Source organism: Poeciliopsis prolifica, unplaced genomic scaffold (genome assembly GCF_027474105.1).
Source record: "Poeciliopsis prolifica strain line A6 unplaced genomic scaffold, Auburn_PproV2 SCAFFOLD018, whole genome shotgun sequence".
Taxonomy (NCBI): Eukaryota; Metazoa; Chordata; class Actinopteri; order Cyprinodontiformes; family Poeciliidae; genus Poeciliopsis; species Poeciliopsis prolifica.
Window position 1 is genome coordinate 6,481,752 of NW_026562393.1, and position 27,902 is coordinate 6,509,653.

Genomic DNA, 27,902 nt, shown 5'->3' on the forward strand with positions numbered 1-27,902 from the left:
AAGGGCCAGTTTTGCTATGGCAACTGGAGCCGTTCAGCAGCGAAGTCCTGCTTCTCCTGCAAACTGGAGGCGCGTCATGAACCAGAAGACCCACTGTTTAAGGAGAAGGGATTTACAGCCCGTGTCTGCACGAAGCAGACCTGTCTGCAGAGCAGCAGAGGCAGGCTTGTCATCCTCACAGCATGGACTCTTATCCATTCTGCTCTCTTTTCCTCCCCCAGAATCAAGTGGCTTTTTGTTCTCCCACAGCGGTGCTTATCGCTCCTTTCTCCACGCCTGCCCTCCCCGCCCCTTCTCTTAGGGAATGAAAGGATATTTTGGGTGATAGATCTTGTCTTCCTCCCGCAGATCCCACAACACTTTGTTTTCTCCCAGAGTCAGGTCTGTTTAACCCTGGCCTTAGTGCTGACGTGAAATCGATTTCATGCCAAAAGGAGAGAAAAAAAAACAAAAACTTGTGGATTATCATGATTACAGGCACTGACACAGCAGTTAATTTAAATTTACTTGACTGAAGTGGGTTTGTTTGTCCCACAGGGTTTCTCCATTGCCTGTTATTTCTGTGCTTGGTAAACATGAGGAAGAGCCATCCGTACTCCAGGGAGACAGTACGCTCGGTTGTTACCCTCAGAGAACATCTCATTAGCTCTTGTTTGGTGAAAATTACAGTATTTTCTGATCTTTTCTTGAATTTGCCCACCATAAAATGTATCGCAAACAGTTCAGAGACAATTCATTTAGACATGCAGTGATGTGTTTGCTATAGGGCAGATGGTTTAGTCTATAATAAGAGAGCATGTGGCTCCTGGGTAGTTAACACTGCATGAAAACAAACACTAAGGACGAACTAAATCAATATCTGTAGTGTTACAGAGAGCTTGATAGGGTTTTCTAGTTTGTGAGTTCGACTTGTTGCATCATTACAAAAGAGTTGGCTAACCATGACAAACTGTTGGTTTCTCATAGTTTTACATCATCATTCGAATATTCATTATTAATATCCCAATTCCATCATTTCTGTTGTGCTGCCCTCATTCTAAAGTGTGTAGCAAAGTCTAAAATAAAGTGTAAGGTAGTGAAGTTTTGAACAGCTAGAAGTGTCGTTTAATGACTTTCGATCAACAAAGAGCGAATAACATGACAATTAAGTCTATTTGTAAGACTGCCTGAGGTCTTGGCAGAGTTGAGTTGGAGAGGTTGAACACCTTGCAGCTGGAAAGCTCCCTCTGTCTGACCGCCACCACCTTCTAATCCATCTGAGGTGCATTCCTCAGAGAGAATACTATAAATATCAAATGTCATAAAGCGCCATCATGTCTTCAATGTTAAGTCTGTCACATGAAGGTCTGTTTTAGAGATATGCAACATGCGGCGCCTGAGCTGCATGTGGCATTTAGGAACATCTACAATGGTTCTCAATAGTTCTGTCCAAAAATAAAAACAAACAGAGATGTTTCAGCTCAATTTTGTAACTTGTTTTGGCAGTTTCAGTTTTTAGTCCAAATAATTATTATGGGCTGCAGACATTCAGAGGTATTTGATACACTTGTTAAAACCGTATTTACAAAATCATGTATACGTTTTTATTTTGCTATTTCTAAAATACACTACCGATGATTTACTTTAAGTGATACATCAGATACAAACATCAGAATGCAGCAGTTATTGTCGACTACAGTTTAAAATTCTGAACACTCTCTTCTGCAAAAGTTACCCAGGTTAAATGGAAGTCACCTCTGTGTCATTGAAAGCTGGCTTCATGCTAATATCACCTATGCAGGCCATTAATCTCTTTGTAACACACCTTTCAGATCAAGTGATGCATGACAGCATAATTTCTGGGACTGAACTGTATGCATGTGCAGTAAATTATGTTGTTGTCAGCATTGTGCTGCCTTAGGCAGATGATGTTTGCCTACAAATGGTTTCAATCTAATTTTAGCATTAAAAGCCAGGCTTAACAAATGCTTATGAACTGAAATAACTGGTTTTCTCACTCAGGACAAGGTTGAATTTTTCTTTAAATATCTTCCTAAGTGAGCAGCAAGTGTCGCTTTGTTGACAGACTTCAGGGATTTCTGTGAATGTTCATCCTCTTTTAGTCCCATCACTGTTAACATCTTCACACAGTATCGGCTTGTAGTGAAGCGGAGCGATAATGAGAAGTGTCAGACCGTGGCTCAGTCATTTTAAACCAAGCTGCCACGCATTAGCCCAACTATCGATGGCTCTGGAATAATTGCTCCGACTCAGAATAATTGAAAAAGGGGACGAGGTGAGTCCCAAAAGTGTCAGGAGGGGAGGAAGATGAATGGGAGGACATGATGAGACCCCTCACAGGACAGAGGGTCTCTGTTTCCCCCTCACATAGACACCTGGCTTTGTGTGAATATTTCACCTGGCATGCCATTATGGTGAGCTCATTTATGCAGAAACAGACTAATTTAGACTAAATGTTCTTTTAGCGTTTGCAAGCATCAGGCAGGTTTCAGGCAGTTTGTGAAGTGTGGCTGTACGTTCCTCACCCTATAAAAACTACAGATATTAAGTTACATGTAAGTAAGACCTGCTTTTAAATGTTATGACTAAAATGTTTTAAGAGGATTACCAGTAATCGCCTGTCATTTTGTACTCTCTTTTAACTAATTCGCAACAGATAAATACTGTTTTTACAGTGAGCGCTGCTCTAATAGCTTTCGGAGTCAGACAGAAGCTGCCACATTTCCATCAAAATGACGTTGCAGCATCCTCGCAGCAAACCGATATTTTGCTCTACATATTCCTCTGCATTTATGTGCCTGCGGAACATGAGCTCAAATTTATTTCTGGCTTCGATCTCCAGGGGAAATGCTTTATTTGTTCACACAGAGGTTGAGGGCTGACACTGTGGAGCGGTACTGGCTGGTCTCCGAGGTCATTACCACTGCCACAGCGTCTCGGCGCCCTGGGAAGTAGGCAAGAATTGATTAATGACGATGCTGGTATCACAGGAGGGGGCGGTAACGGCAAGGGAGCAGTTCTGCAGTTGTTGTGGAGAAATGATGCTGTAGGTGTGAAGCACTGCAAAGTTGGCTGATAAAATGGCAAGCATCTGTGAAGAGACAAGTATCTGTGAATCTTTATTTCTGGCTACTCTACCCGGCTTCAGTTGCTTCAAAGAAAAAGCAGTAAAAAGTAGCAAAAATGCACCAGGCACTGTTTGTGATAAAGCAAGGCTTCATACCCTGGAAATGCAAATATTTTTCCAAACTTCTCCATTGATGAAGAAAAACCTTCCCTGACTACTTAGGAATTTTGGAGAAAATTTCTGGTTTTTACTCTTTACTTTATATTATGTTCTCACTCTCAATTTTTCCAATTAAATTGAAGTATGTCTTTATTGAAACTGTCAGGGAAAAGAATGTCTTTAAAAAAACATTTTTTTTTTGTTCACTTTACTATTTGTAGAGTTGTTTCTTCTGTATATACTTAATGACATTCTTATTTATGAACAGGTTTTCCAGAAATGGTCACTCTTGTGATCAAATATCAGCTGAATATTAAAGCACAAGTCTGTCTGAGTTGATTGTAGATCAACTAAATACTGAATTCTGCTTTTTATTGCTTTTCCTCTCCACCCAAATTGCTTGTAGCAATCTGGAGTATGCAACTTTAGGCATCACTTTCCACAGTATCCTCACAGCGTTTTCTGTATGTGAGCAAATAAAATAAATTGCAGTCTGAACGTCACTGTAGGTTGAGCCGACCTTTCCTACGAACACAATCGAGTCACCAAAGCCAGCTGCTCCCTCCTCAGCTTATGCAACAAGCTTATGCATCACAGACTGATTTGTTTTATTCTTATGCTCTAAACACAATGATATTACATTAACCTAATTGTCTACCCATTTACTGGTAGACTTGTATACACAAGTCTACCAGTAAATGGGACTGCTCTATCTTTACTTCATGGGAACCTGTGGTTCAGTTTAAAATCCCCCCCGGAGACTAAAGGAGGGTTTAAATTAACTTTACATAAGAACAGATTTTTACCATAATGAATGTAAATTTAAGAACATGTTCATTCATTAAGTTTGTCAGACATATATAAAGTAAATGCAAGTTTATTTTAATAAATTTAGACAAGTTGATTTATTTCAGTTATACAATAAATCCATAGTGTTTAAATAACTAAAACAGTATAGAGAACTGGATGATATTCTAACTTATTGAGATGCATCTGTGCATCTCCTTTCTGTGGAAATGAATTAGGTTCAGAGTATCTAACCTTTAAATGCTTTATAAAAAAAAAAAAAACACATCTCTCTCTTGTGGGAGCTTTTCACTTCGACAAAAGCCTGAAATAACATCAGGTTTTGAGGTTTGCACTGTGTCTCTCTGTTCTGAGCCTTTTTTGTGTTCGACATCCTTCAGGTGCCACGTTGGTGGCAGCGTTGCAGGCCGAGTTACCATGGGAACACATTGAGAGGAACAATAGTGCGCACATTTAAACAATTCTGAGGTGTAAATTAAAATGGATTCAAAAATGTTGTAATGAACAGGCTGTGTGAGGTGAGGAAATCAGTCTTCGGTGGGCTCATTTGACCAAATCTGTTTACTTGGATCATACAGCCATACATCTGGAACGTAGATTATGGATGCTGCCCCTAAAGCAGGATCAGAGGAAATGGATGGATTACACTCGTATGGCCAGTGCTGAACACCTTGTCCCACTAGGCTGGATTGCATTAAAAGCAGTTGCACATCTGTCTGAACAGATGGACAGCGCCCCAGCATCAACTCCTCACTCAGAGACTGTGAATGTAGAGCACTGTCCTTTAAATAGCCGACTCCAACCCAGTCAAGGTTTAAACACTGACGCTCCTCTAAGGCTGGGAAACGTATCAGCTGAATATTGAAGCACAAATCCATGTTGTGGAAATAAAACATGATGTCAAATAAATAACAACTTGAGGTTTGCACTGTCTCTCCGTTGTGGGCTGTTTGAGGGAATTAACAGTATCTAAAATCTAAAAACACAGATAACCTCGATGTAAAAATAGCTTGAGGTCGCTCAGCTCACAAATTTACAGAATTGTGTTTGAAACTACTTGCTTGTATCTCCATAGCTCTTTCTCTCATTAGACAAACAATTTACAAGTTGCGCAAACCAAAGCAAGAAATTTTTAAGTTGAATTCAGCCCATTTTTTCCTTACATATTATTGACCTGAAATACTTTCCTCCTAATTTTAATTGTCCCCTTTAAAAGGAAAAAAAGAACGATACATAAATTTAGTGTAACCACAAAAAAGCTTAAAATTGTCACAAATTGTGATAACATTACATAATCATTTTGCTTCATGGTTACAAGATACCTGGGATGCAATAATAATGACATAATGTTTAGTAAAAAAAAGTAAAGCTGTCATCCACAACTACAGTGAAGATGGGATTTAGGTAAAGTGTTGTTTGTTATTCTACTGCTTAAGATATTTTCTGATGGCTTTACTGGTTATACAAAAAGATAAACTTTAAAAATATGTCATTTAAAACGCGTTGTATTTGCTGAAAATCATCGTAGATGTTGTTTGATGGTACCTAGATGGGGGTTATGGTTTGATAGATGGAAATGTGTCTTGCTCAGAGACAATTTTAGAGGGTAATAAAAACGGCTACAGACAGATTTTTAGCACAACGGTGAGAAACTGCACAGAAGGACAGCAAATTTTCTTTTAAGCCATCGTGCAGATGTCAAAACCTTGTCGCTCAGAGGGTAGACAGTCCTTTTGCTTTGAGGACTTCATGTATCTCCTGTCCGCCTCACACGGTCCCACCTTACATACACCCATGGACCATTTTTCAGATTCCACAGCTGATGAATGCAAAAGGACGGAGAAAATGTGCCCATAGAAACAGTTCTCAGTGGATCTGACCAAGCAGAGGACATCATGCTTCCTGTCAGAGGCAAACACAGGCAATTTCCCTGTATTATCTTCTAAATGTAACAAGTTTCTTTCTGATGGCTTGGCTCTTCTGCTTATTACTGAGACTGAGTTAGAGAATTGCCAGCGTATCATTATGTTGTTTTTTTAAGCCAGGACTGAAAGAATGAGAAAGCAGTGAAACACAGTGAGAGGAATGTCCCATCCTACCAAATAAATCACTGCCAGGAAAAAACATTTTGATTTACGACTAGAGTCACAGTGAGTGAGTCAGAGTTTTTGCATTGCTTTTTTAAGACTTTACACAACATATGAAAACAAGCCTAGCAGTCGCCTACCTTTATTTTCTGTTTTATGGGGAAATGTGATTCACTCAAAGCTCTACGTATGTAACGTATTGTTTGTCTGCTGTGTGATGTGCAGGTATTCAGAAAAGTCGGGGTATAATCAGTAGAGAGCTGTATGTCATGCAGTGCATACCGTATACTTGTTCAAAGTTAGAGTTTTTATTGTGACATAAGCAGGTATTGATGCAAATGAATGCAGTTTCACAGTGAAAATGTGTTATAATAAGTAAAGATCTCTTGCGCTTGTAGATTGGTATGCAGGGTAGTTGGGTAGGTTTTGGCACAAATAGGGCTCAGATCCAGGGAATACAACACGCACTTCCAAATTGTGTCCAGGCTTGTAACTGGTTGCTCAGAGACCAAGGGAAGCTGCATGTTTTTCTGGCTGCAGCTTGAATGCAACAGGTCTGTACAGCTGTTGAAAAAACACTCCAAGCATCACATTCTTTCAGCAGATAATGAATCTATTTCTCACATCAGTTTAACTTTTTGAGTTGAAGTACTAATTGAACTTTTTGATTATATAATTTGAGTTGCACATGTACACCAGCTTAAATATTCCTATGAACGGTATTATCGACCATGCAAAGAATGCAGTGGAGTTCTCTTGCTGCTGTAGTTGCAAGTCTTGCCTCTACAGCCAAGTGTTGCATCTTAGGATGAGACTTACCAGTATATCACGAAGCTACTAACTCCATGCTTCACTAATGTCTGGCTGGATGGGAGTTAGGAGGCTGCCTAGAAGGCCAAGAAAATACCCTTTCCCATTGCAAATGTCTTATGCTGGGAAATAAGGATACCCCAGAACTTCCCCCGAGCTGTTATCTCACATGACCCATTTTCATTATGACTGGCCTAATGGTTGGTGACTGGCTGCTGAGTGCTAAATGGAAAGAGGACAATGCATAGATGAGAGCACACACAATGCAATGATAGCTGCTGGACTCAAGCTAAAGAGTGACTATTAGTCAAATCTGAGACTCATGGTCCAGACTGGTTTATGTTGAGTCAGGAGAGGTGAAGACTGGGTACTGAGAGTTAAAAGGCTATGTGTGGTGAAGAGTGGATGATATGGCATTTTCAGGGAAATGTGCAGGTCTGGCAACTGTACTTTAGAACCATACCAAAAATGAAACGGGGAGCAGAACAGCCTGGAGGAGTTGAGCCACACAGCTGGACTGCAGGCTGAAATATGACAGTGATATTTCTAGAGCTGAAAGAAAGGAATGAGAGCGCCAGGAGGCAGAACCACTTAACCACACGATTTAGCCAAAGGGCTTGCTTGGAGCACTGTGCTGCATGTCCTCATAAATACAAACAAAAACTGAAAAAGAATACATAACATTATGTGTATAGTAGTTTGTGCTGTCAAAGGTTCATTCACAGACACCCTTTACACAGTCCTGTCTCAAAGATTCACCTACTCAGCTCAATACCTGCCTCCTCCTCCAAGCTTGTGACATTTATAAAGAAAACCATAACAAGGGGGTTTGTTAAAGGTTCAGAAGAACTGTGGAGGGCTCATCCCTCATTAGAATTCCCTTATCAGTCTTTTTCATGGAGCATAGGCTTGACATGTCTGGGTTTATTAATCGCTCCAGGAAATATTATTGACCGGGACCTTCTGCTCCCGCTCTCCCTGCTGCAGAAAGAGTCTCTCTGCTCTGCCGCCCCCACATTCCTCCGGTGTCCTGCCTGGACGTAATACAGGACACTGCGGCACAGCGTGGAGCCTTCAACAGTGTCTTCATTGACTCTGTACTTGGCTTAGGCAGCTTGTTTTCTCTGCAGCTGGCTGCAAAGTACCACTCACATACCTGCAAGTGTGGGGAAGAAGAAGTTGCTCTGCTGTTTCATTAGATCTGTGTTGGCCTTGTGTTAGAGTAAAAATGCTCAATTTAATAGCAACTACTAGGCTGAGATAATAACAAGGTTTCAGAATAGAATAGAATATACTTTATTGATCCCCAAGGGTAAATTGCTTATTTGTTGAAAGCTACTCCATCTTAAGTAATAAATACGTCTGTAAAAAAAAAAAAAAAAAAAAAAAAAAAAAAAGTCGATAGTCAATATAAAATATCAAATTTAAAAATAATAGTTGCTTAAACTAATCATCCATTCATCTCTACTTATCTGATATTAGGACCTGGTGCAGGAACTTTGACATCCCTCCCCTCATTAATACACTCTTGCTGATTCTATGGGATGTCTTGGTTTCCCAGGTCAGATTAATGAAGTCTCTCCATCTAGTTCTGGGTCTGCCTCTCGGTCTCTTCCCAACGAAAGGCATCTGGAACACCTCCAAATGACAAACAGAACTTGCAAAGTTCACTACAAACTCAAACGTAGATGCAGCTTTAGTGTTGGTTACACAAGGGCTGGGTGGCCCTTCAAAGGAACCACAAGACCCCTTGCTGAAATGCTTCCAGTAAAACAATCATAGGGACAAGCCATATTCACAAAACTTCCAACCTCCCACAGTTACCTCAACAACTCCACTTGTGTAAAGAATTTACCGTTGCACAGTGAGGACAGATGCTGCACTGAGTGACTAATTTCCAATGCTCCAGAGCAAGAAGTCTGATAGGTTGACAGTTGAAAACGCACTTTTCGGTCTTCTTTCTTCTAGACTGTGACCACCTCTCCAGTCTGCCACTCTTCAAACAGTGTGGTCAAGACTGGTCAAAAAAATGAAACTTCTATAACCTGCCTTTCCATTCAATCTAAACATTCACTGCAAGATTGTTGGACTTTTTGTGTTTTTACTGATTCAGGGATGTGTAAATGTGTATGCATTGTTCCTAAACCTACACATGCAGTGCCTGGAAATCCCTTATTCTTTGTCTTGGCCTTGTTACAGAAATAGCTGGACGAAAGCAGCTGGTATCAGCTACATCATTGGAATTTAGTGGAAGTGGAAGTTCTGTTTCCTGAGGTTGATGATACATTCAAATACTGTTACCTTAAGGTGTTACATTCAGCATTGCCTGTAAATTTAACACAGAAACTGCATTTATTTTGAAATTATTCAAAAATTTTATGTTAAAAAGGTGTTTTTTCCCCCTACTTGTTCTCCATAAAGACATATTTTTCTCAATGGGCTTAAAGAGGTTCTGATATCTTGCAACAAAATTGTTGAAGTCTTCTGCCATCATGTGGACATTTGTGGTATTACAGCTATACATTTTCCCCTGACAGGGCTAATGAATGACCAGGATTTGTGTGCTGTTCCATTGTGGTTCTCGTGAACTTTGCACATTCCTGAGCACATTCCTGAAAGCAGCTCACGATTAAAGAAATACATCTCAGATCTGTCAAAAGCTTTTGTGTCCAATGAATAGTGGTACTATGCAATAGTCACTTTCTCATGAATCTTGATCTCAGACATGTCTGGAACTAAATTTAATAGCCGCCCTCATTTTGTTTTCCTGCAGGCACAATGGTCCCCCTTCTGTTTTTGGTAGCAACCACAACAATACCCTATTCCTATTCCAATACCACTGCCAATGACACCAACTCAAAAGGTAAGAACAATGGCAAGGGCCACTCCACTTCAACGTAATATCCCATTAATGCTTACTGCAGTCATCACATTTCTCAGAGATAGTATTATCGGTTTTGTGCTGTGATTGCATCTGCTTGATAACAGCCTTCAGCTTTGTATTTACCAGATCACAATTAAGCTCGTAGCAGCAGTTAGTAATTTAAAGATTATTGTGAACTTTTATGCTGAGGACAGATAGCTGACTGGTGGTCTTGTCTTCTTTTTGAGAGTCTCTAATTTTCTGTCCAAGCTGATGCATATCTGTGTTGACAAAATACTGCTGAGACCTGTTATTAAACTGGCTCTGTGGCCATGAAAGAAAACAGCAGCCACTTTGCTGCTCCAAGTATTTATTAGATCAAGTCATACAATGTACCTTAACACAGGTCGATCTCAATAGATTAAACGATTAAATAGGTATATAATCAGAAATTCTTCTTAACAAGTACAACTTCTATAGAGTTGAAACCAGAAATTTACATAAACTAAATAAAATACACACGCACCCTTTTTCATCACATTTAAAGTCAAATCAGACTTCTCCTTATATTAGTTCAGCTAGAACTACCAGCATTATTTATATTTGCTAAATGACACAATAATGAGAATATCCCAGAGATTTATTTCTTGATGTCTTCAAAATTTGAAGATTACATGCAGAATAATTAACAACGAAGGAAAGCCCAGTTGATGATGTCCACTGATACATTTAAATTAATTGGAGATGCATTTGTGGCTGTATAAAAAAGAAAATTCAGGTTTTTACTTGATGTATGTAAAAGTCTGGTTTATTTTACATATGTCTTTTTATTTGATGTATATAAATACCTGGCTTCAACTATAAATCCATTAGACAGTGGTATTAATAGTTGTTTATGTGGTATTTATAGTGTTTATTTTTATTCATTTTTATTAATGTTTATATGTATCTAATGAACACCTAAACTTCAGCCAGTGAGAAAAATTTTAAACCAATAAAAACCAATAATAGACTCAACTATGTTACAGAAGAGTTATGCTTTCAGTGTTATTACCTTCATAATCCTGGAGAAGACTGCCGACTTGGCATTTGTCCAGCAGACAGTCACTGACAGACACAACAAGAAGAGTAAACCACAAAACTAAGGAAGCTGTGTTCACAGAATCATCTAGGCAAGCATATATGTAGAAGGTTACGTGACTGAAAAACCCATGGTGGTAAGAAATCTGAACAAGCAATAAGTATAATTGCAGCCTTGATGAGGAGGAAGATCAAAAAGTGTAGCTGTAGTTCAAGAGCCACCATACAGAAATATCCAGGATATGGGCAACAGTTTGTTTGAAGCCACTCCTGAACCGGAGATATCAGCACCATGTTTACCTGGGATGAGCAGGAAAACGACCAGCCTATTGCTCAGTGGTCCAGCCCTCTTTTAAGATTAATTAAAATTTAGAAGTTTAGAATTTGGAGGAAGAGATTGCATCCACAGAATCCAAGTTGCTTAAGGTCCAGTGTGACATCTCATCTGTTGGTTTTGCTCCACTGTTAATTAAAAAGTTCAATGTCAGCACAGCTGTTTACCAGGACATTTTATATTCCTTCCCATTCTCTTTACTCACAAGCTTTATGAAAATGTTAACTTATTACCTCATGAATAGAACTAAATGCTGAATATATCAATTTGTGTAATAAATATCTATGATTTACATGTTTGACTTTTAGAGTACATTCACACAACAGGTTGTAATACTCAATTCAGATTTTTTGCTGAAATCCTTTTTTTTTGCATGGTCATTCTAACTACTAATGAAATGTGATCACAATCACACTGTGCAAATGGCTTACAAGCTTTTGACAATCTGCAATGCTTAGAAGAACGTTGACATCAAACAGTAAAGCATGGTTTACGGAAGTAACAGTGAGTGCCGCCATCTATGGATCAATTTAAAGCTATTTAGCAATGGGAGCCAACAGTATTGTCAAAATCATAACAGAAAGGAAGCTAGTAAAATTGTAGTTAGGAAGCTAATAGTGATGACCTTCTGTAGAGCACTGACTGCAACTTCTGTAGAGAAATCTGTCTGGATGTGCAGTCAGAGCCAGGAGTGCTGAGAGTGTGATGTGATGAGCTATGAGTTCATAATTTTCATAATTCTAAGTTTCAGCCAGTGTTTATGTCCAGATGTAATGTGCCTGGCTTCTGCTAGTGGACAAATATGATGCATGCCTCGCACCAATGACACAACAGTCGCATCAAATGCAACATTACCGCTCAAATGCTTTGAAAACAATTGGATAAGTGTCAGAATTACCGTAGTAAAAACTGGAAAGACAAAGACCATGTAGACAAATATGGTGTTAATATAGTTTGAGTTGAATTCTTTGATTTAATTTTCCAATTTATTTATAAGCAGCATTAGTGTTTGTGACTTCTTTCTGCATTTTTGTTGGTACTGTTTCTTTTAGCCTCTTCTCCATTCTCAGGAGGAGATAAATCTCACAACCCCCAAATCCTTCCCATTGTGCTGGTTGTGTCCCTGCTGGTGCTCATCTTCACACTGTTGGCCTGGTACATCCTCAGGTAAAAAAAAAAAAAAAAAAGAGAGAAAATGGCAAAAACCAAGAAACTCTCCAACCCTTAGCTTGGCTCGCCTTTCCTCCTTCCCCTGGCGGAGAGCCCAGCACAGGGGCAGAGCTGGAGGTGACGAACACTTCCTGCTTTTTAGTCACTGAGGCGGAGCCCATTTAGGAAGCAAACTCCCTCGCATGTTTAGTCATAGCAGAGCAGAGCAGGCTGACAGGGGAGCTCCACACGCAGCTTTAGACTGAAGACAGAATTCTGATCCGCATTTTGACACAAACACAGCCTCTCCAAGACGCCAGCTAATGAAAAAAACTAAGTTTGCAAGCTTCAAATGGTAGGATGGCAAGTTTCTTGTTCAAAAGTGTGGAATGTTGGTTAACTTTTATTGAAAGACAAAAATTGATTGATTGATTTACTGTCTGTGTCTCACTTTGCAATGTTTTGTTTCCCACTTCAGGTCAAAAACCCAGAAACCAGCAGTCGTCACAACAGTTGACAAAAAAATACCGAATGGCATTTTGGAAGAACAAGGTAAACAAGATAGAACTGCATGCTCAGAGATCCTGCTGGCGGATTGTAGGTGGCATGACAAGATGGCTGTTAAAAAGATGCAAATATAAATCTCTCATATTTAGACTTTGAGCTCAGAAGAAAGAAAGTCAAAGCCAACAGAGGGAGGGAATTAATACGTTTTTAAATTTCTGCCTATACGTGAAGGTAGTCCCACCAGTTGTGGTGGTTTGAAACTTCCTGTGGTTGACATGAAGATTGAAAACAAGCTCGTTTCATGAACAGTTGCAGCTGCTTTGAGGCTGCCTGTGAAGTTAGGCGTTGCAAAGATCAGCGCTGCTCTCACAGCAGCTTTCAGCTCTGCTATTTTAAAAATGGAGCTCATTTGTGTGACGTTTGATAATACTTATCGGACCGTGCAGGAAGCTGTACATGATGAGGATTTGTGAATGTTCTTTAGGAAGCATTTTCTTATCTAGGAATGGAAAGCGCAGAGCAGGTTGTGCTCCTGGGAGAGAAGGAACTGAAAAGAAACCAAGACAACCTTCAAATGGCTGCTGCTTGGAGCAAGAACACATTTTGATTTTAAAACAGTTTAATACTTAAATAAGGCACTTTGTCTTTTTTTTTTTATTCGGACTGTATCTGTCCATGTGTGAATGATGTGATTTGGTTTGTATTTTAGAGATTGGCTACAGTTCTGAGTCGTTGTACACCGTTGTACCTCCAGGTCAGGTATAAAGGGTGGCATGTTACTAACACTACTACCCTCTCTGGGTTATTTTTCCAGCCTTCATTTTCTCAAAGCTGTAACTAAATGCCAGGACAGGGTGCTGCAGCTCCTCTCTGGGCTCCTTTTGGCTCCTTAACACCTGCTCATGTTTGGTGATCTGGGAAATCTGTAGAGATAGGAGGAGTAGCACAAAATTGTAAAGACTGTAGGAGTACCTGTTTAGTTTATGCAAACTGTTTTTAATTTATGTTAGTTGAGTGAGCTGATTTTTAAGATTCAGTGATTCCCAACCTCAAGTTTCTATTTCCTGCTGAATTTGGGACCTTTTCACAAATTCAGTGGCAAGTATTGTTACCCAAATATCTTCTACGTACCACTAAAGGCAACTTAAATGCCCCCAGTTGTACTTCATCACAGTTTTAGGATTGGGGAGTTGGAGGAAAGGAGTGGAAATTACCTCCGGCAACTAAAACACACTGACTGAAAGGTTGACAGCTCTTAGCTAATCAAAAAAGATGTTAATAAACTTGACATTTGGTGCTAAAAGAAATTCATAATCGGTGGATATTACCACAGTAAAAAAAAATTATAATTCCTAGAAATACAGTAATCTTTAAGAGCAGCACTAAGTCTTGATAGTAGAACTGTCAGTCTATTATCTTCCTTTTTCTAACTGAACTCACTTAGGTAGTGGGAGTGAACTTGTTCACAAAACATGTTTGAGTTAAACAGTTTACAAATCATTTGTAATCTCTCAAGAAATGTTCTTAGGAAAAAATGTTTGCTTGGATTTTACTGTAAAAGGAAAAAAGAAAGACATGATACTTGTACTCTGACCTAAACACTATTTTTTGATTACCATAACATGAAGCACTAAAAAGGTATGAAAAAAACAAAACAAAACATCCAATTTTGAAACAAGGGATTCCTGATTTTAGCTCTAATGTACAGACAGGTTGGGAACCACTGTTCTAATTCAACCCAATCATTTAGACTTTATTTCTTAGAACATCACAGAACATTTTTTTTTATTTCTACCATGTCTATATGATTAGTTTTCTTGACATTTAATGTTTAGCTTCAAATTATTAAACGAAAGTACCAAAAACGAGAGATGGTACCAACTATGTTCCCTCCACACAGAGCAACAGACGGTGGTCCTTCTGCCCAGGTCCCCCTCTGCCTCAAAGACCTACCTGCCCATCCCAGTGGACCACCTGGAGGAGGAGTACCGGCTCCGCTCAGCTGATGATGGCAAACTCTTCAGGGAAGAGTATAATGTGAGCTTCTCTTCAAATCTTAGAATTTAAAAAAAAAAGCTTTTATCCATTTAAGGCACATGGATTGGGCCTTCATCACTGTCCCTACATTATTCATTGAGAATTGTAAAACCGAAAAAAAACAAAAGGTTTAAAGTTAAGAATGTGTGTATTTTTATGTAGGAAATTAAAATAAGTACCATGTGTCATATTGTCCGTGACACACACTGATCTCATACTCACCCACACAAACGAAAAGTACCTATTTGACTATTTATGTCTATTGTTGAGGAGTCTGAGTCAAAATAAATTGTTCGATTCAGAGTTCAATCACCACAGAATATGTGGGGTTTTTTCAACAGTTGTAAGAGAAAGAGGAAGTTGAAGTTCTTCACTAATTTAGCAGAGGAAGTGCCTTCATGCAGCAGCTCACTGTTGATTGTGTTGTTATATAATCTATAATTTCTCTTGGCAGTCCTTGCCAGGGGGCAATGCACAGGGGACGTATGAAGAGGCAAACAAGGACGAGAACAAGGAGAAGAACAGATACCCCAACATCCTTCCCTGTGAGTGTACTTTTTGTTCTGTAGGAGCTTGCTTTGCTTCTGAGTCAAACTATGCTTCCTGTTTCTATATACACAAACAAGTGCCATTGTGTCTTTGACACTTTTTTTTTCTCGCGCTCTGACAGATACAGTAAAGCTGCCATTAACTGCTTGCACATGCAGTTACAATGACAGAACAATATTCTAATAGTTTCCTCCATAGCTTTCCTTTCTAACACATGTGGTTCCTCTTTTGAGAACTTCATGGGTTTTTTAACTCTGGTCTTACACTGCAGTTATGCCAGCAGCTCTTAAAATTAAAATAAATAACTAAGCATGTACAATCAAGTTTAAACTTGTGTAACTCTATGGGGAGGAGTTATTAGTACATTCCTGCATTTTTGGAAGCAATAACAATCTACAAAGAATTAAGCAATGCATTTTTGCAGCTTTTCTAGTGGATGAGTTTTAGTGCTTGAAATATGTTTTAGGTCTTAGTTTTGCAAAAGTTTTCACACCCATTGATCTTTTTTCATATTTGTTTAATTGCAATTTCATGAAAAGTACTGATGTTTTTTTTCCTTTAAAAAAAATTCACCAAGCTCAGTCAGATAGGATTCTGGTCAGAATTTGTGAACAGAATCTTTGAAGTCTTGACCCAGATTCTCAATTGGGTTTAGAATTTTAACTTCAACTGAACTTTAACTTGGCCATTCTGACACATCAATCTGTTCATCCATTTTCTGTAGACCCTTGGTCTCCCTTAATTGCCCTTAGGTATGAATGTGTGTTTTTTTTGTTGCCCTATGATGGACTGGTCGTGTGCGCAACAGAGCTCTTGCCCCCAATCTTAGCTAGACTGAAGACAAAATAGTTGATTAATTGAACAGTTCTCAGTGAATTTGTCAACTTTGCGATATTGTTGTATAGTCTCACTACTTTATGCTTCTCTACAACTTTCTCCCTCTCTACTATGTTCTTTGGTTGTCATGCTGATATTTAAACAGACTTGAAATCTAAGATCTAACTAGGCCATTTCTGAAGGCAGTTCGTTGAACTAGATTTTGAGATCCAAGATAAGGGTGTAGTACAATATATGAATGCCACACTCATCAAATTAGTAGTTGTAAGGAGCTTAAAAAATCCGTTCCACTAAGCAATTATCCATTACTTTGTTGGTATGTCATATAAAATTCCGATAAAATTCTGGTAAACTCAATTTTAGTTGTAGTCGACTCTAGTTTTGAGTAAAAATCTGAAAACCTTGAATGAGCAAATTAGTAAAGAAATGTGGAAATTATGTAAATTGCCATTTTCAGTAGCCTGTAATTCCTGTTCTGCGCTTTGCAGGACCTGACAAAAACAAACAAAAACCAAAAAGGGTTTCTGACTGTTTCTTTGTTGTGTAGCTATGCAGATATTAAAGTATGTGGACAATATTCAGTGTGATGCAGTTGTTCACAGGGTTCAAATTTAGCGGTTTATCTGTTTAGAAAGCATCTAAGGATTTTTTTTGTTTTTGTTTTTGTCCATTTGCAATTGGATTTAAATAATTTTCAAGCCAGATAAACTGCATATCATTCCTCATAATAACTGAGGTACTTTGTTTTTACAGTAACTATATATTTGAAGGTACCAGTTACACAACTCAAATTAGAAACATAATAATACAAATCCCTCTAAAGTCTTGGCTAAGAAGTACAGCAGTTTTAAGATGCTTCCCAGCTATTTTATTCATAACAAAGCTACATACTACTACATAAAATAAATTACTCAGCCACCTAAAACCATCTCATCTCAGATAATAAGCAAAATCACTACAAATGACAACATACCAATCTGGGTTGGCCAGGCACAGGCTGCTCGAGTTTTTGCTCAGTCAGCCAAATTTTCTTATTGTTCACCTCCTCAGACAACAGTATTAAAATTTGTTCAGTGGTTCTCTGTCTGTCGCAGTTAAAGTCAGAACTCGTCCTTCAATATGTTTAGGCACTGAATATTAGCTACAGTAAAACTTTTATTCTTAGGTTGAAATCACACAAAAATTGAAAAGAGGTGCCTGCAATGGAGTGGCAACGAGGTGCGTTGTGAAGGGATAAGGCTTTTAAACTGCTAAAAACGAACAGTGAGGCAATTGTCACACTAACACTAGCCTAGCCATTGCCTTCCTATTCCGCTCGATTCAAATCTCACTTCAAAGCACAGTCTGGGCTTTCTCCCACTGGCTTGCATTTCACCAGTAGAATTTCTACCAAGCCAATCAGAAAACTGAAGGACAAGTTGTCTGCCAGCAGTTTTAGCAATCGCAGCAAAGGAAGTGAATGAAGTCGTTTAGTCTGTTGCCAAAACCTTTCCTATATTTGGCCAGAAGTGCCGAACAAAGCCCACCACTTCATGGACAAAAATGAGTGATTGGATAGTTTTTTTTTTTTTTTTTTAGAACTTACATTTTTATGTGATTGGATAGTTTAAAACTTCAGAACAGTTCATGCCTCTCGGAAGCAGCAATTTCTCAGTAGTCAAATAATATTTATCCTAAAGATTTCTATCAAGCTAACTTCAACACTTCAGCAATACCTTCAGTCATCTTGGATTTCCGGCTCCCCTATTTCTTTTTCTTACTAACCAAAATAATGTAACAAAACTACCATTAAAGGACAGTTTATTGAAACTGTTAATGCAGTGTAATTCATGAAAGGCAGAACTAACTGGTAGCTTCTAGACTGGGCTTGCTTAGTAAACTACTAAACACTCCTGCGTAGTCAGTCTTTCACTAGAAAACAAATAGCCATTACTTCCACCTAAAGTATTGGCTTCTTTTCTCACTAACAGATGATCATTCCCGAGTGGTGCTGACTCAGTTGGATGGGAACCCATGTTCAGACTACATCAATGCATCTTACGTAGATGTGAGTTAGTTTTCCGTCATTCTGATTATGTGAATTCAAAAGTTGACGAAATAATTAATTGTGCTAATGTCAGATAAATGTTTACAGTATTGTTTCAGGAGGTATTAGTTTAAAAAAAAAATTATTTTGTTTCAACTCAGAAATAAATGCTTTGCATCATAGTCACTAGAAATATTCTTTTACCACCAGGGTTACACAGAAAAGAACAAATTTATAGCTGCACAAGGTAAGTAAATGTATAAAGGAAACTGTTCTCCTGTTTTGATTTTTTTTTCATTAGAGATTACGATAGCCTCATATTTTATTTCTCAGGACCAAAAGAAGAGACAGTAGCAGACTTTTGGAGGATGATTTGGGAGCAGAAAGTAGCAACGGTCGTCATGCTGACGAATCTGAAAGAAAGGAAAGAGGTATTTACTACTCGCGTTCCCTTAAATGTAGAAGAAGTGCACAGACATGGAGATTGTTGCTTTTTTTAACTAACACTCTTATGTTAATGCTGTGGGCTGAAGCGAAACTCAGACTTGGATGATGTGTGAAAGAGCAGAGGCGTTTAGTTTATTTTTTGTTTTTTCTATATAACATTTCAAAAGCCAGTAGAAGAATATTTTTGCAAAGTTGTTTATTACAGACGTTCTGCCCTAATGTGATCTGGACCAATTTTGAATAATTTTATTAAATAATGTGTTTCTCGTGGTATATTCCTGCAGGATAAGTGTTACCAGTACTGGCCAGACCAGGGCTGCTGGACTTACGGGAACGTAAGGGTGGCAGTCGAGGACTTCACAGTCCTAGTAGACTACACAATACGCAAGTTCTGTGTGCAACATGTAAGTGCTTCTGGAATTAGCAATTTTTTTTAAAAATAAGGACCTAGATAAAATAAAACTAGAAGGTATATGATGAAGAAACACCAATTTTTAATTTGAGACCTAGATAATGCTACAAAAGCATGCAATACAATACCTCTGGGAAATATTTGCCTACAAGTAGTGCTCTCCTTTGTGACATTTATGTTGAAGACTTTGATAATGTGATGGCAATATATTGTGCAGTCTTGAAACAGGGCTTTTACTTAAGAAGTGAGTCACACACTAACTTTAGAGTTATGTTTAAGTGCTAAAACAGCTGAAATATAGGTCCACAAAACCACAAACTGTGTTTAAATTAATTTGCAAGGAACATAAAATAATAATATCTTGTACATTTTATTGAGCAACAGATGGGAGATGACAACTCACAGGAAGCTTTATCATTAGACAGCCACGGTGTGTAGTCACATTTCCCTTTGCAAGACATTCTAATCTTTTATACCTGGTAACAAGGCTCAACAATATAATGCAATATTTAATTGGATTCTATATTAGAACATTAATTTAGCCACACAAGTCATGCAGACTTTGCACAGGCTTTGTGATAGACTGTATTCTCCTAGATGAGAAAAGTTTTCCAGTTGATTTCTGAAAACATAAATTATAGTCTTAATATTTAACTTCAGTATTTATATTTTAATTTAACAGCAAGCCAGTGATGCTGCTAAGACTCTCCGACCAGTCACACAGCTTCACTTCACCAGCTGGCCTGACTTTGGAGTCCCTTTCTCCCCCATTGGCATGCTCAAGTTCCTGAAAAAGGTCAAGGCTGTGAATCCGCCGTTTTCTGGACCTATTGTGGTCCACTGCAGGTATTGTAGAGACAGCAGCTGATGCAGCTAAATGTGTTTAGTTCACCTGAACACGCTTAGTATTTCTGAATGAGGTTTTGTTTCAGTTAGTTTCTATGGGAAGTGATGTATTTGGGTATGAATATACTCTCTGTGAGTCTGTGGGTAAACAAAAACAAAGTGATTTATAGCAACAAATGTATTACAAGGACAGATGTCCTTTTGTTTTTCTCCCGCTTCCCATTATCATACAAGTATCAGCTGAGCATTGTGGTAAACACAGCGTGTGTGTTTTCTGTCCCCAGTGCTGGTGTTGGGAGAACGGGAACCTTCATCGTAATCGACGGCATGATCGACATGATGCACGCGGAGCAGATAGTTGATGTGTTTGGGTTTGTCTCCAAGATACGAGAGCAGCGCTCCCAGCTCATCCAGACAGATGTGAGTTAAAGTTGGACTCCCTGGTGCATTATCATCAACTCCCCATAGAGTGTGTATTTAACAGTCGTCTATCCTCCCCCTAGATGCAGTACTCATTCGTCTACCAGGCCTTGCTTGAATACTACCTCTACGGAGACACAGAGCTGGATGTGTCATCTCTGGAAGGACATCTGCACAAACTGCACAACACCTTTGCCGATGGTGATCGTGTGGGACTGGAGGAGGAGTTTAAAGTAATTTGATTTGTTTCACATTCTGTCTAAATAAAACAATAAAAAACTAAATGAAAAGACTAATGACACTTAAATAACCCTTTGCTTACCAATGTAATGTACTTGGAGATGCACTAATCTGAATTTTGTAGCCATTTGTCATCAGATTTTTACCTCAACAAGTGGACAGTAATTGTAGCAAATTTAGATTTTTCATTGACCATAATATGTAGTAAATAGTATTTTACTATAGTAGATAAAAATTTAGGAACTGTATTCAAAGTACGTTTTTGTACTCTTCCTGTTCTGAGCAGTTGTAGGTTATTTATATTAGCAGTAGAAGTGGGTGAGATTCCTGTTCCTGTGAAACAAGGTGATTATTTTTGAAACAAAGAAAAGGGTAACCGAGTTTGCATCATAAACTTGGATTTCTGGCATCTTTACTTTGCGATTATTTTGAAAATACGCTCTGTGAGTGAATAGTTAAGTACGTTGGGGCTTATCCTGACTAAGATTTGCGAAACACTTTCAATGTTTTTTATTCCAGCATGTTGCATGATAGTTTGAGTTCAAATTAAAGTCTAATCTGTAACTTTGCCATCTTATCTGCTTAGTCTTCCTCTCTCTCTTAGCCTCAACCACAGACATTTCACGACTTGTAGAAAATAGCCTTATGATCGCTTTACTTCCTCTGATACTGAAACTGACTTTAGGTCTAAAACAAAGAGTGTCATGAGTTTGATCTGGATGGGATCAGAGATAGTAATAGGAAGTAGGTTAAATTTTGGGTACATCTTTAAAAAAATAATCTGTATATGATGAAATTCTGGCTGTGGGTGTTTTCTGGAATACAATGAATAGTCTTTCCATCTAATTGAAAAAATGCTTTCCATTTCATCAAGGTTTCATTTAAAATGTTGCTTCTGGCCAATGTCTGCTTTAAAACATAAAGCAAATATGTTTTCTTTTGGCAATGAAACAAACTCAGGGGTCAGTTCTTTGCTGTATATTACAGGAATGGTGAGTCTGAATACATACTGCTTCAGTGAGTGGCCAACATTTATTTAACTCCAGAGCAATAGAGGCCTGTGGCCTAATTCTGTTAGAAGTAAAACTAAATTAAAACAAACCACTGCTGAGGAAGCAGGAAGGTCATTGTGGGCTTTCAGAGCAGGGGTGAACAATGTTTATAAAAGGATGTGGCCTTCTGTGATATTTCATTTCTCTTCACATTGCGTGAACTGCCAAATGTTTTTACTTTGTTTATTGAAACGGAAAAAAAGATTTAAAATGTGAACACGCAAAATCAGAAAAGTTGTAACACCCTTATTGATATTATTCTAACAAGATTGTGGACAATAGTATTTTTTGGGTGAACCTTAATAAAATTTGGCTGCTCATGACAAATCCTCTGTCAGTAGTAATATGAAGTGTACAAGGTGAAAGTTCTATCTTTGCCGCCAACTTTAGATTTCGTTTTAGCAAAATTTAATCACAAAACAATCTGTGTTGCAAAGTTAGCTGCAAAGCCAGTGAAACTTAGATTTCATTTTAAAATGAATGTATATTTGTATTCCTCACACTTTGCCTTCTTTTGACTTCTCAGAAACTGACCAACATGCGAATAATGAAGGAGAACATGAGGACTGGGAATCTTCCTGCAAACATGAAAAAGAACAGAGTTCTACAAATTATTCCATGTAAGAAACAGTTTGTCTACTTATGGCAGTTTCAAGACATAGTGTCAGGTGGTTGCGGGGTTAAGGATCTGTTATCTTAGTTATCTTAAATTTGTCGTCAACTAAAGCAGTACATGTCTGTATGACGAGTTTCCACCAAGCCCACAGTAATATCTTTCTCCTACAGGTAAGGGACTATTACAGATAATTTTATGGATCCTCACTTCAAAAAATCCAGAGTTACCCTTCAGGCAGTCTGCTCTGAGAATCACTCATGCCGGTTTATAAATCCAAAACCTCATCAATATTTCCATCTTTTGCTCTAATGTACGTTTGTCATTTGCTTTGTCCATTTCAGATGATTTCAATAGAGTCATTCTCTCCATGAGAAGAGGCCAAGAGTTCACAGATTACATCAATGCGTCTTTTATAGATGTAAGAAAACATGTCTTCCTGCAGCAACAGGTTCCCAACAGTACATATACTTCACCCTGTTGTATCCAAAATGTAATAAATGAATATTCTGCTGTTACTCAGGGATACAGACAGAAGGACTACTTCATTGCCACACAGGGCCCTCTTCCCCATACTGTAGAGGATTTCTGGAGAATGGTGTGGGAATGGAAATGTCACTCCATTGTAATGCTTACTGAGCTCCAGGAGAGGGAGCAGGTGATCCACGAAAGCAACTCATTGAACACTTAACTAAGCTAAATTTATACTTTTACTGTCTTTTTCACATAAGATGCAGTGTTGTTTTTGCCAAAGCAATTATAATACATTATATATTCTGCATATTTATATAGCAATTCTGTTTTACAGGACAAATGTTGCCAGTACTGGCCTACAGAGGACTCTGCTACCTATGGAGACTACACTGTAGAGCTGAAGGGAGACACTTTGTGTGAAACCTTCAGTCTACGAGATTTGGTACTCACCTTTGTGCCGGTAGGCAAATTAACTTTCCACTATCAGAGATGTTGTAAATGTGGCTTCCTTCATATAATTTACAACACTTGACTCTTCTTATGGAGCTACTTTGTTTGCCTATAAGAAATGTAATTAAACATTAAAATCCCAAAAACTAGTTAAAGATTATCTAAACTGAGTCTGTTCTTAAATTCAAGCAAAATACAAACTTTCGATCAGTTTTGTGTTGGTTTTTGACACCCCACATCTTTGAATGAGTAAATCTGGATCCTTCTAAGCAAATTGTTTTCTTTAAATAAAAAAAATTTAAAAATTACGTTTATAAGGTAGTTTACATTATCTAAGAAAAGCATATGTACAGGCTTCCACAACCTTTATCTAAAAGTATATTAATTTCAAAGAATTCTTACCAATAATAAATGCAATTCCTTGGAAGAAGTGTTTTGGATGTGATCCATCAACTGCCTAAAACTTAGAACAAAACAGGAAGCATAAAACTCTCTAGACTGTGAGAGTAAAGCAGGATGTGTTTAGGCTTATCAACCGGGAGGTTCTTATTTCGTATATTTCATTAACTTCGACCCACTTCGCTCTTTAAAGGTCTGATTGTTCATAGGCCTCCCAGAATATCCCTCGTCGGCCCACCTCTCATACACTGCACAGCGCGCCCCATTATCGTTCATAAACTGCTAATAAATCACATTTCAAAGGTATTATGATCTCTCATCTACCTGTGCATTTCCTCTAAAAGGAGAAGCAGACAAGGACTATCAGGCACTTCCACTTCCATGGGTGGCCTGAGATCGGCATCCCGGCAGAGGGCAAAGGCATGATTGACATCATCGCCTCAGTGCAGAGACAGCAGCAGCAGTCTGGGAACCATCCCATAGCCGTACACTGCAGGTAGGTTTCAGTTTGTGGAAGTGGCTCATTCTTGAGTAAGCCTGTATTAAAGCCAATATTTTGTGTTTATGCTGCAGTGCTGGTGCAGGGCGAACAGGTACATTCATTGCACTGAGCAATATTTTGGAGCGAGTCAAAGCAGAAGGCCTGCTGGACGTGTTCCAAACCGTCAAGAGTTTACGCATGCAGAGGCCTCATATGGTCCAAACTGTTGTAAGTAGAAGAATATGATATTGCCAATAATCTGAAATGTATCAGAGATATGTATGTCAGTTTCCACAGCTCCGCCAGGCCCCAATAGTCAGAAAAAAACACTGAGTACAGGTCAGTAGAGAAACTACCAGCGTTAGAGTTAGTGTGGGTGCCCTCACTCATTCAGACACCTGTACATGCATGGTAATTAATACCACCAAACTTCCTCACAATGATAAATATTTTGTCCAAACTGGAGTTTTTGCAGTCAGTAGACTCAATTACAAACATGTGAATTTGAGGTCCAACATTTAGCATGAGATAATAGAGCTGCACAATATTACAATCGTCAAAGAACTGCTTCAATATTTCAAAACCCTAAAAAAAAAAAACTGAGCAACAACCTCCAGGGGGCAGGAGTAAAAGTAAAACAGGAATTTCTTTAAAAAAGCACTGTGATGAACTTTAATAGTGATGAGGCTAAGATAAACCACTAACAAAGTGATGGAAATGTTTCAATGTGGAAAAAAAGATCAAGGATTTGCTTAGGATTCAAGCTCCTCCATGAAATACAGTGATCAGATTATACCTTACATGTGTGTGTATACTTGCACAATGTATTCTCCCAATAAGTTGTGCAGATTCTCATTTTACTGGTCACCATGTGATCCACCTTTCTTCTTTCCCTACAGGAACAGTATGACTTCTGCTACAAGGTGGTACAAGACTTTGTTGACATTTTCTCAGACTATGCCAATTTTAAATAAAATTTGCCTTAAACCTGGTTTTTAAATGTTTTCTAAAGCCAATTTTGCAGTTTTCAGTTTCGTTAACCTTGTCAAATGACATTCTATTTTGCTATGCACTTGTCCTACCATTAACCCAAGTTGTTGTTCTGCTGTGATGTATGGCATATGTCGGAGGGTGAAAATTGTAAATGGAAGAAAAGTCAGATTAATGGTGTACATTTTAAAATGTGTATTAAGCATTGCTACAAAGATGATCTCTGATTTGTTGTATAATATTGTTTTATAACATTGTTTAAATGTCTGGGTTTCATTTTGAACTGATAGTTTTTAAAAAAATGTAGTTATTGTAAATGTATTTATGTATTGACATTCCTTGCTTGTGTTAATGTTTATTATTTTTATTAATTATAAATTGTTCTTTACTGCTAACATCTGAGATTAGGATATTTTTTTTCTTCACGATACTGTCAGAAATGTTTGCAACAATGACAGCCATATTGCAGAGAACAAAAGTCTGAGGTGGTGATACTGAGCTTGAGTTTTATAAATTAATTCAGTGAGCCAATCCAGACAGACACAACCTGCCTTTTATCTGTATACAGCAAAAAGTACCAAGAATCGCTGCACATTACAAAAGCACAGGAGTAAAACTTTTTGCCAAGAACCTTTAAAACAGAATGTTTTTTCTTTCCAAGTTTAAATTATTGCTAATTAGTGCCATATTTAAGTCATAAAATAGAAAAGCACCAGGTTAAAAAGAATGATGCCTACAAGTTACCTATGGATGCAGAGTGCAGAAAAGTCTTAATTTTATGTTGCACAGTCAAAACACAAAAATGTCAGCCAAGAGTTACAAACACGATCCTTTGTCAGATTCTTTGCCAAACTGGTTTACAAAATAAAGAATGGGAACGAGAAAAGACAGGATGTAAAGTTTAAATAAATTTTTGAACAGAGTCTGATCCATCTGGTACTCAAACACCTCACAGTTTTATTTTTGCTACATGTAAATACCACATGACAAAGTGCTAACATAGTGACCAGTACTGTAAAGTGATTGGTCCAGTTTTGTAAACTACATGTATGTGACTGTGAGATACAGACTGAATAAAACAACAAGTCTATGTTGCCAGGGCTTGATTTCTGTTCAAATGGTCCTTTTGAGGAATAGTGAGGAGGGCTTGTTTAGCTCCAGCTCTTTGCCTTTGCTCTCTCGCTTTCTCTGTGGGTGGTCTATCATTTTTTGGACTGTCTGTGTCTTTAAAATGCAAGTTGCAATATTAAATTCATCTAAAAATGCTTTGGATTTTAGTGGAATGTTCTTTGCGTTGTAGGTTTGTTCAAAGACGAGCCATCATTGCCACTCTTTAAAGGCTGAAATGTGTGCATTTACCAATGGAAGAAATACAGCTGCAACTTTGTGCGTCATTATTGGCCTCAAGGCATGCTCAATGTGATATGGTTAAGAAACAATAGGAAGCATATGCTGTGGGTAACTGACTCTTCCCTGACAAATTACATGAGAACAGTACATTTAGGCTGCGTTCACACTGCATTCCGATTTTTTTATTTAATTTAATTTTTTATGTAACGCGACCTGTATCTGATCTTTTCATGAGAGTCTGAACAGCACAGGTTGGATTCTTTTCGAATGCGACCCAGGCCAATTCCATATCCAATATTTATTCGATTCAAATACGACCTAATGTTCAGGTCGCATTCAGCCAAACTGAATGTCACTGATATTGGAGAAATCCCACTATTCTGCACCTTGATACGTGCAAGCGGGACATATAACAATTAAGTTGTTAATATGCTACACTGGTTGGACAGCAACTTCAAATATGTAAGCTATGGCGGTTTGCAGAACACTGAACGCTGACGCTATTGCGCCCTCTACTGTGCATGTGGGAAACTTTTAGGGCCTTTGCCTGTTCAGACTGCTGGACACATACAGGTCACATATGTGTGGCAGTGTGAATGGCACCGGCAAAAAAATCCGACTTGACAAAATATAGGAATTTGGGTGAGAGTGAACGCAGCCTTAGAGAAAAGAGGCTACACTAGCCATGTGTTGATATGAGAAAACATTTTTGTTGTAGGTCACAACAAAAAACTTGTAAAAAATTTTTTTAAAAAAAACGGTGGTTTTTTTAGTATCATTACAATTTCCTAATTCCTACAGTAGTCATAAAATAACTAGAACCAAAGGTAATGTTTTTTTTTATTTGAACACACATGAACAATCTTCTAGTTAGGCATTACTTTCAAATAGTAATGAGCCAGCAAAGGCCACTGCACATTAAACCAATAAGTTGGTAAATTTGATGTGGGTTTTTTCTAAAAAAGCAAAGAGTAAAATACTGTTATCATGGAATGCAGAGATTCATGCTAACTGATCACAAATAAACAAGCAGAGACATTAAACCCTAATCAGTAGTTCTGAGTCATGAAGATTTGTGCTAATTTTGTCACACAGAACTGTTTTTATTTATTTTCTTTTTTAAAAAAAAAAAAAAAAGCTCTTTGTAAAGCTTCTTTGTTAACAATTTTCACTTCCTCAAGAGACCCAGCGCCACAGAGTCGGCTGGGGAAAAATGTGCTCAGGATGAGCAAAGAGGTCACATGAATTATGTATTGACCCTAAAAATGAACTTATTTTTAATGGCATCTTTTTACTTACAAAGCTTTCCATTTTATTTTCAACAAAGTCTGGAAAATGAAGCAGGCTGGCTTGAGCCATGACTGCTTTGCTGCAATCTTTTTATGTCTGGCTTTTGGAAATTATTTTGTAACAATA

At 38.1% G+C, this 27,902-nt stretch overlaps 1 protein-coding gene across 9 annotated transcripts in view; it reads left to right on the forward strand.

The window, feature by feature from the left end:
- ptprea (protein tyrosine phosphatase receptor type Ea) overlaps positions 1 to 26,401 on the forward strand; it is a 62,540-nt gene extending 36,139 nt beyond the window's left edge. For 4 of the 9 annotated variants that reach the window (XM_055042821.1, XM_055042819.1, XM_055042820.1 and 1 more), the window contains 20 exons: positions 9,704 to 9,793; positions 12,260 to 12,374; positions 12,835 to 12,908; positions 13,573 to 13,617; positions 14,764 to 14,900; positions 15,355 to 15,445; positions 18,257 to 18,333; positions 18,523 to 18,559; positions 18,646 to 18,743; positions 19,044 to 19,163; positions 19,854 to 20,017; positions 20,302 to 20,437; positions 20,521 to 20,670; positions 22,256 to 22,349; positions 22,687 to 22,763; positions 22,866 to 23,000; positions 23,151 to 23,276; positions 24,010 to 24,161; positions 24,239 to 24,374; positions 25,046 to 26,401. In XM_055042821.1, coding sequence (XP_054898796.1) covers positions 9,709 to 9,793; positions 12,260 to 12,374; positions 12,835 to 12,908; positions 13,573 to 13,617; positions 14,764 to 14,900; positions 15,355 to 15,445; positions 18,257 to 18,333; positions 18,523 to 18,559; positions 18,646 to 18,743; positions 19,044 to 19,163; positions 19,854 to 20,017; positions 20,302 to 20,437; positions 20,521 to 20,670; positions 22,256 to 22,349; positions 22,687 to 22,763; positions 22,866 to 23,000; positions 23,151 to 23,276; positions 24,010 to 24,161; positions 24,239 to 24,374; positions 25,046 to 25,120 — 2,124 coding nt within the window. In that variant the 5' untranslated portion in view covers positions 9,704 to 9,708 and the 3' untranslated portion in view covers positions 25,121 to 26,401. Of the gene's footprint in view, positions 1 to 9,703; positions 9,794 to 12,259; positions 12,375 to 12,407; positions 12,712 to 12,834; positions 12,909 to 13,572; positions 13,618 to 14,763; positions 14,901 to 15,354; positions 15,446 to 18,256; positions 18,334 to 18,522; positions 18,560 to 18,645; positions 18,744 to 19,043; positions 19,164 to 19,853; positions 20,018 to 20,301; positions 20,438 to 20,520; positions 20,671 to 22,255; positions 22,350 to 22,686; positions 22,764 to 22,865; positions 23,001 to 23,150; positions 23,277 to 24,009; positions 24,162 to 24,238; positions 24,375 to 25,045 lie in introns of those variants that run through there. The other 5 variants (XM_055042823.1, XM_055042824.1, XM_055042825.1 and 2 more) reach the window with 5 other exon arrangements.
- The last annotated feature ends 1,501 nt before the right edge of the window (positions 26,402 to 27,902 follow it).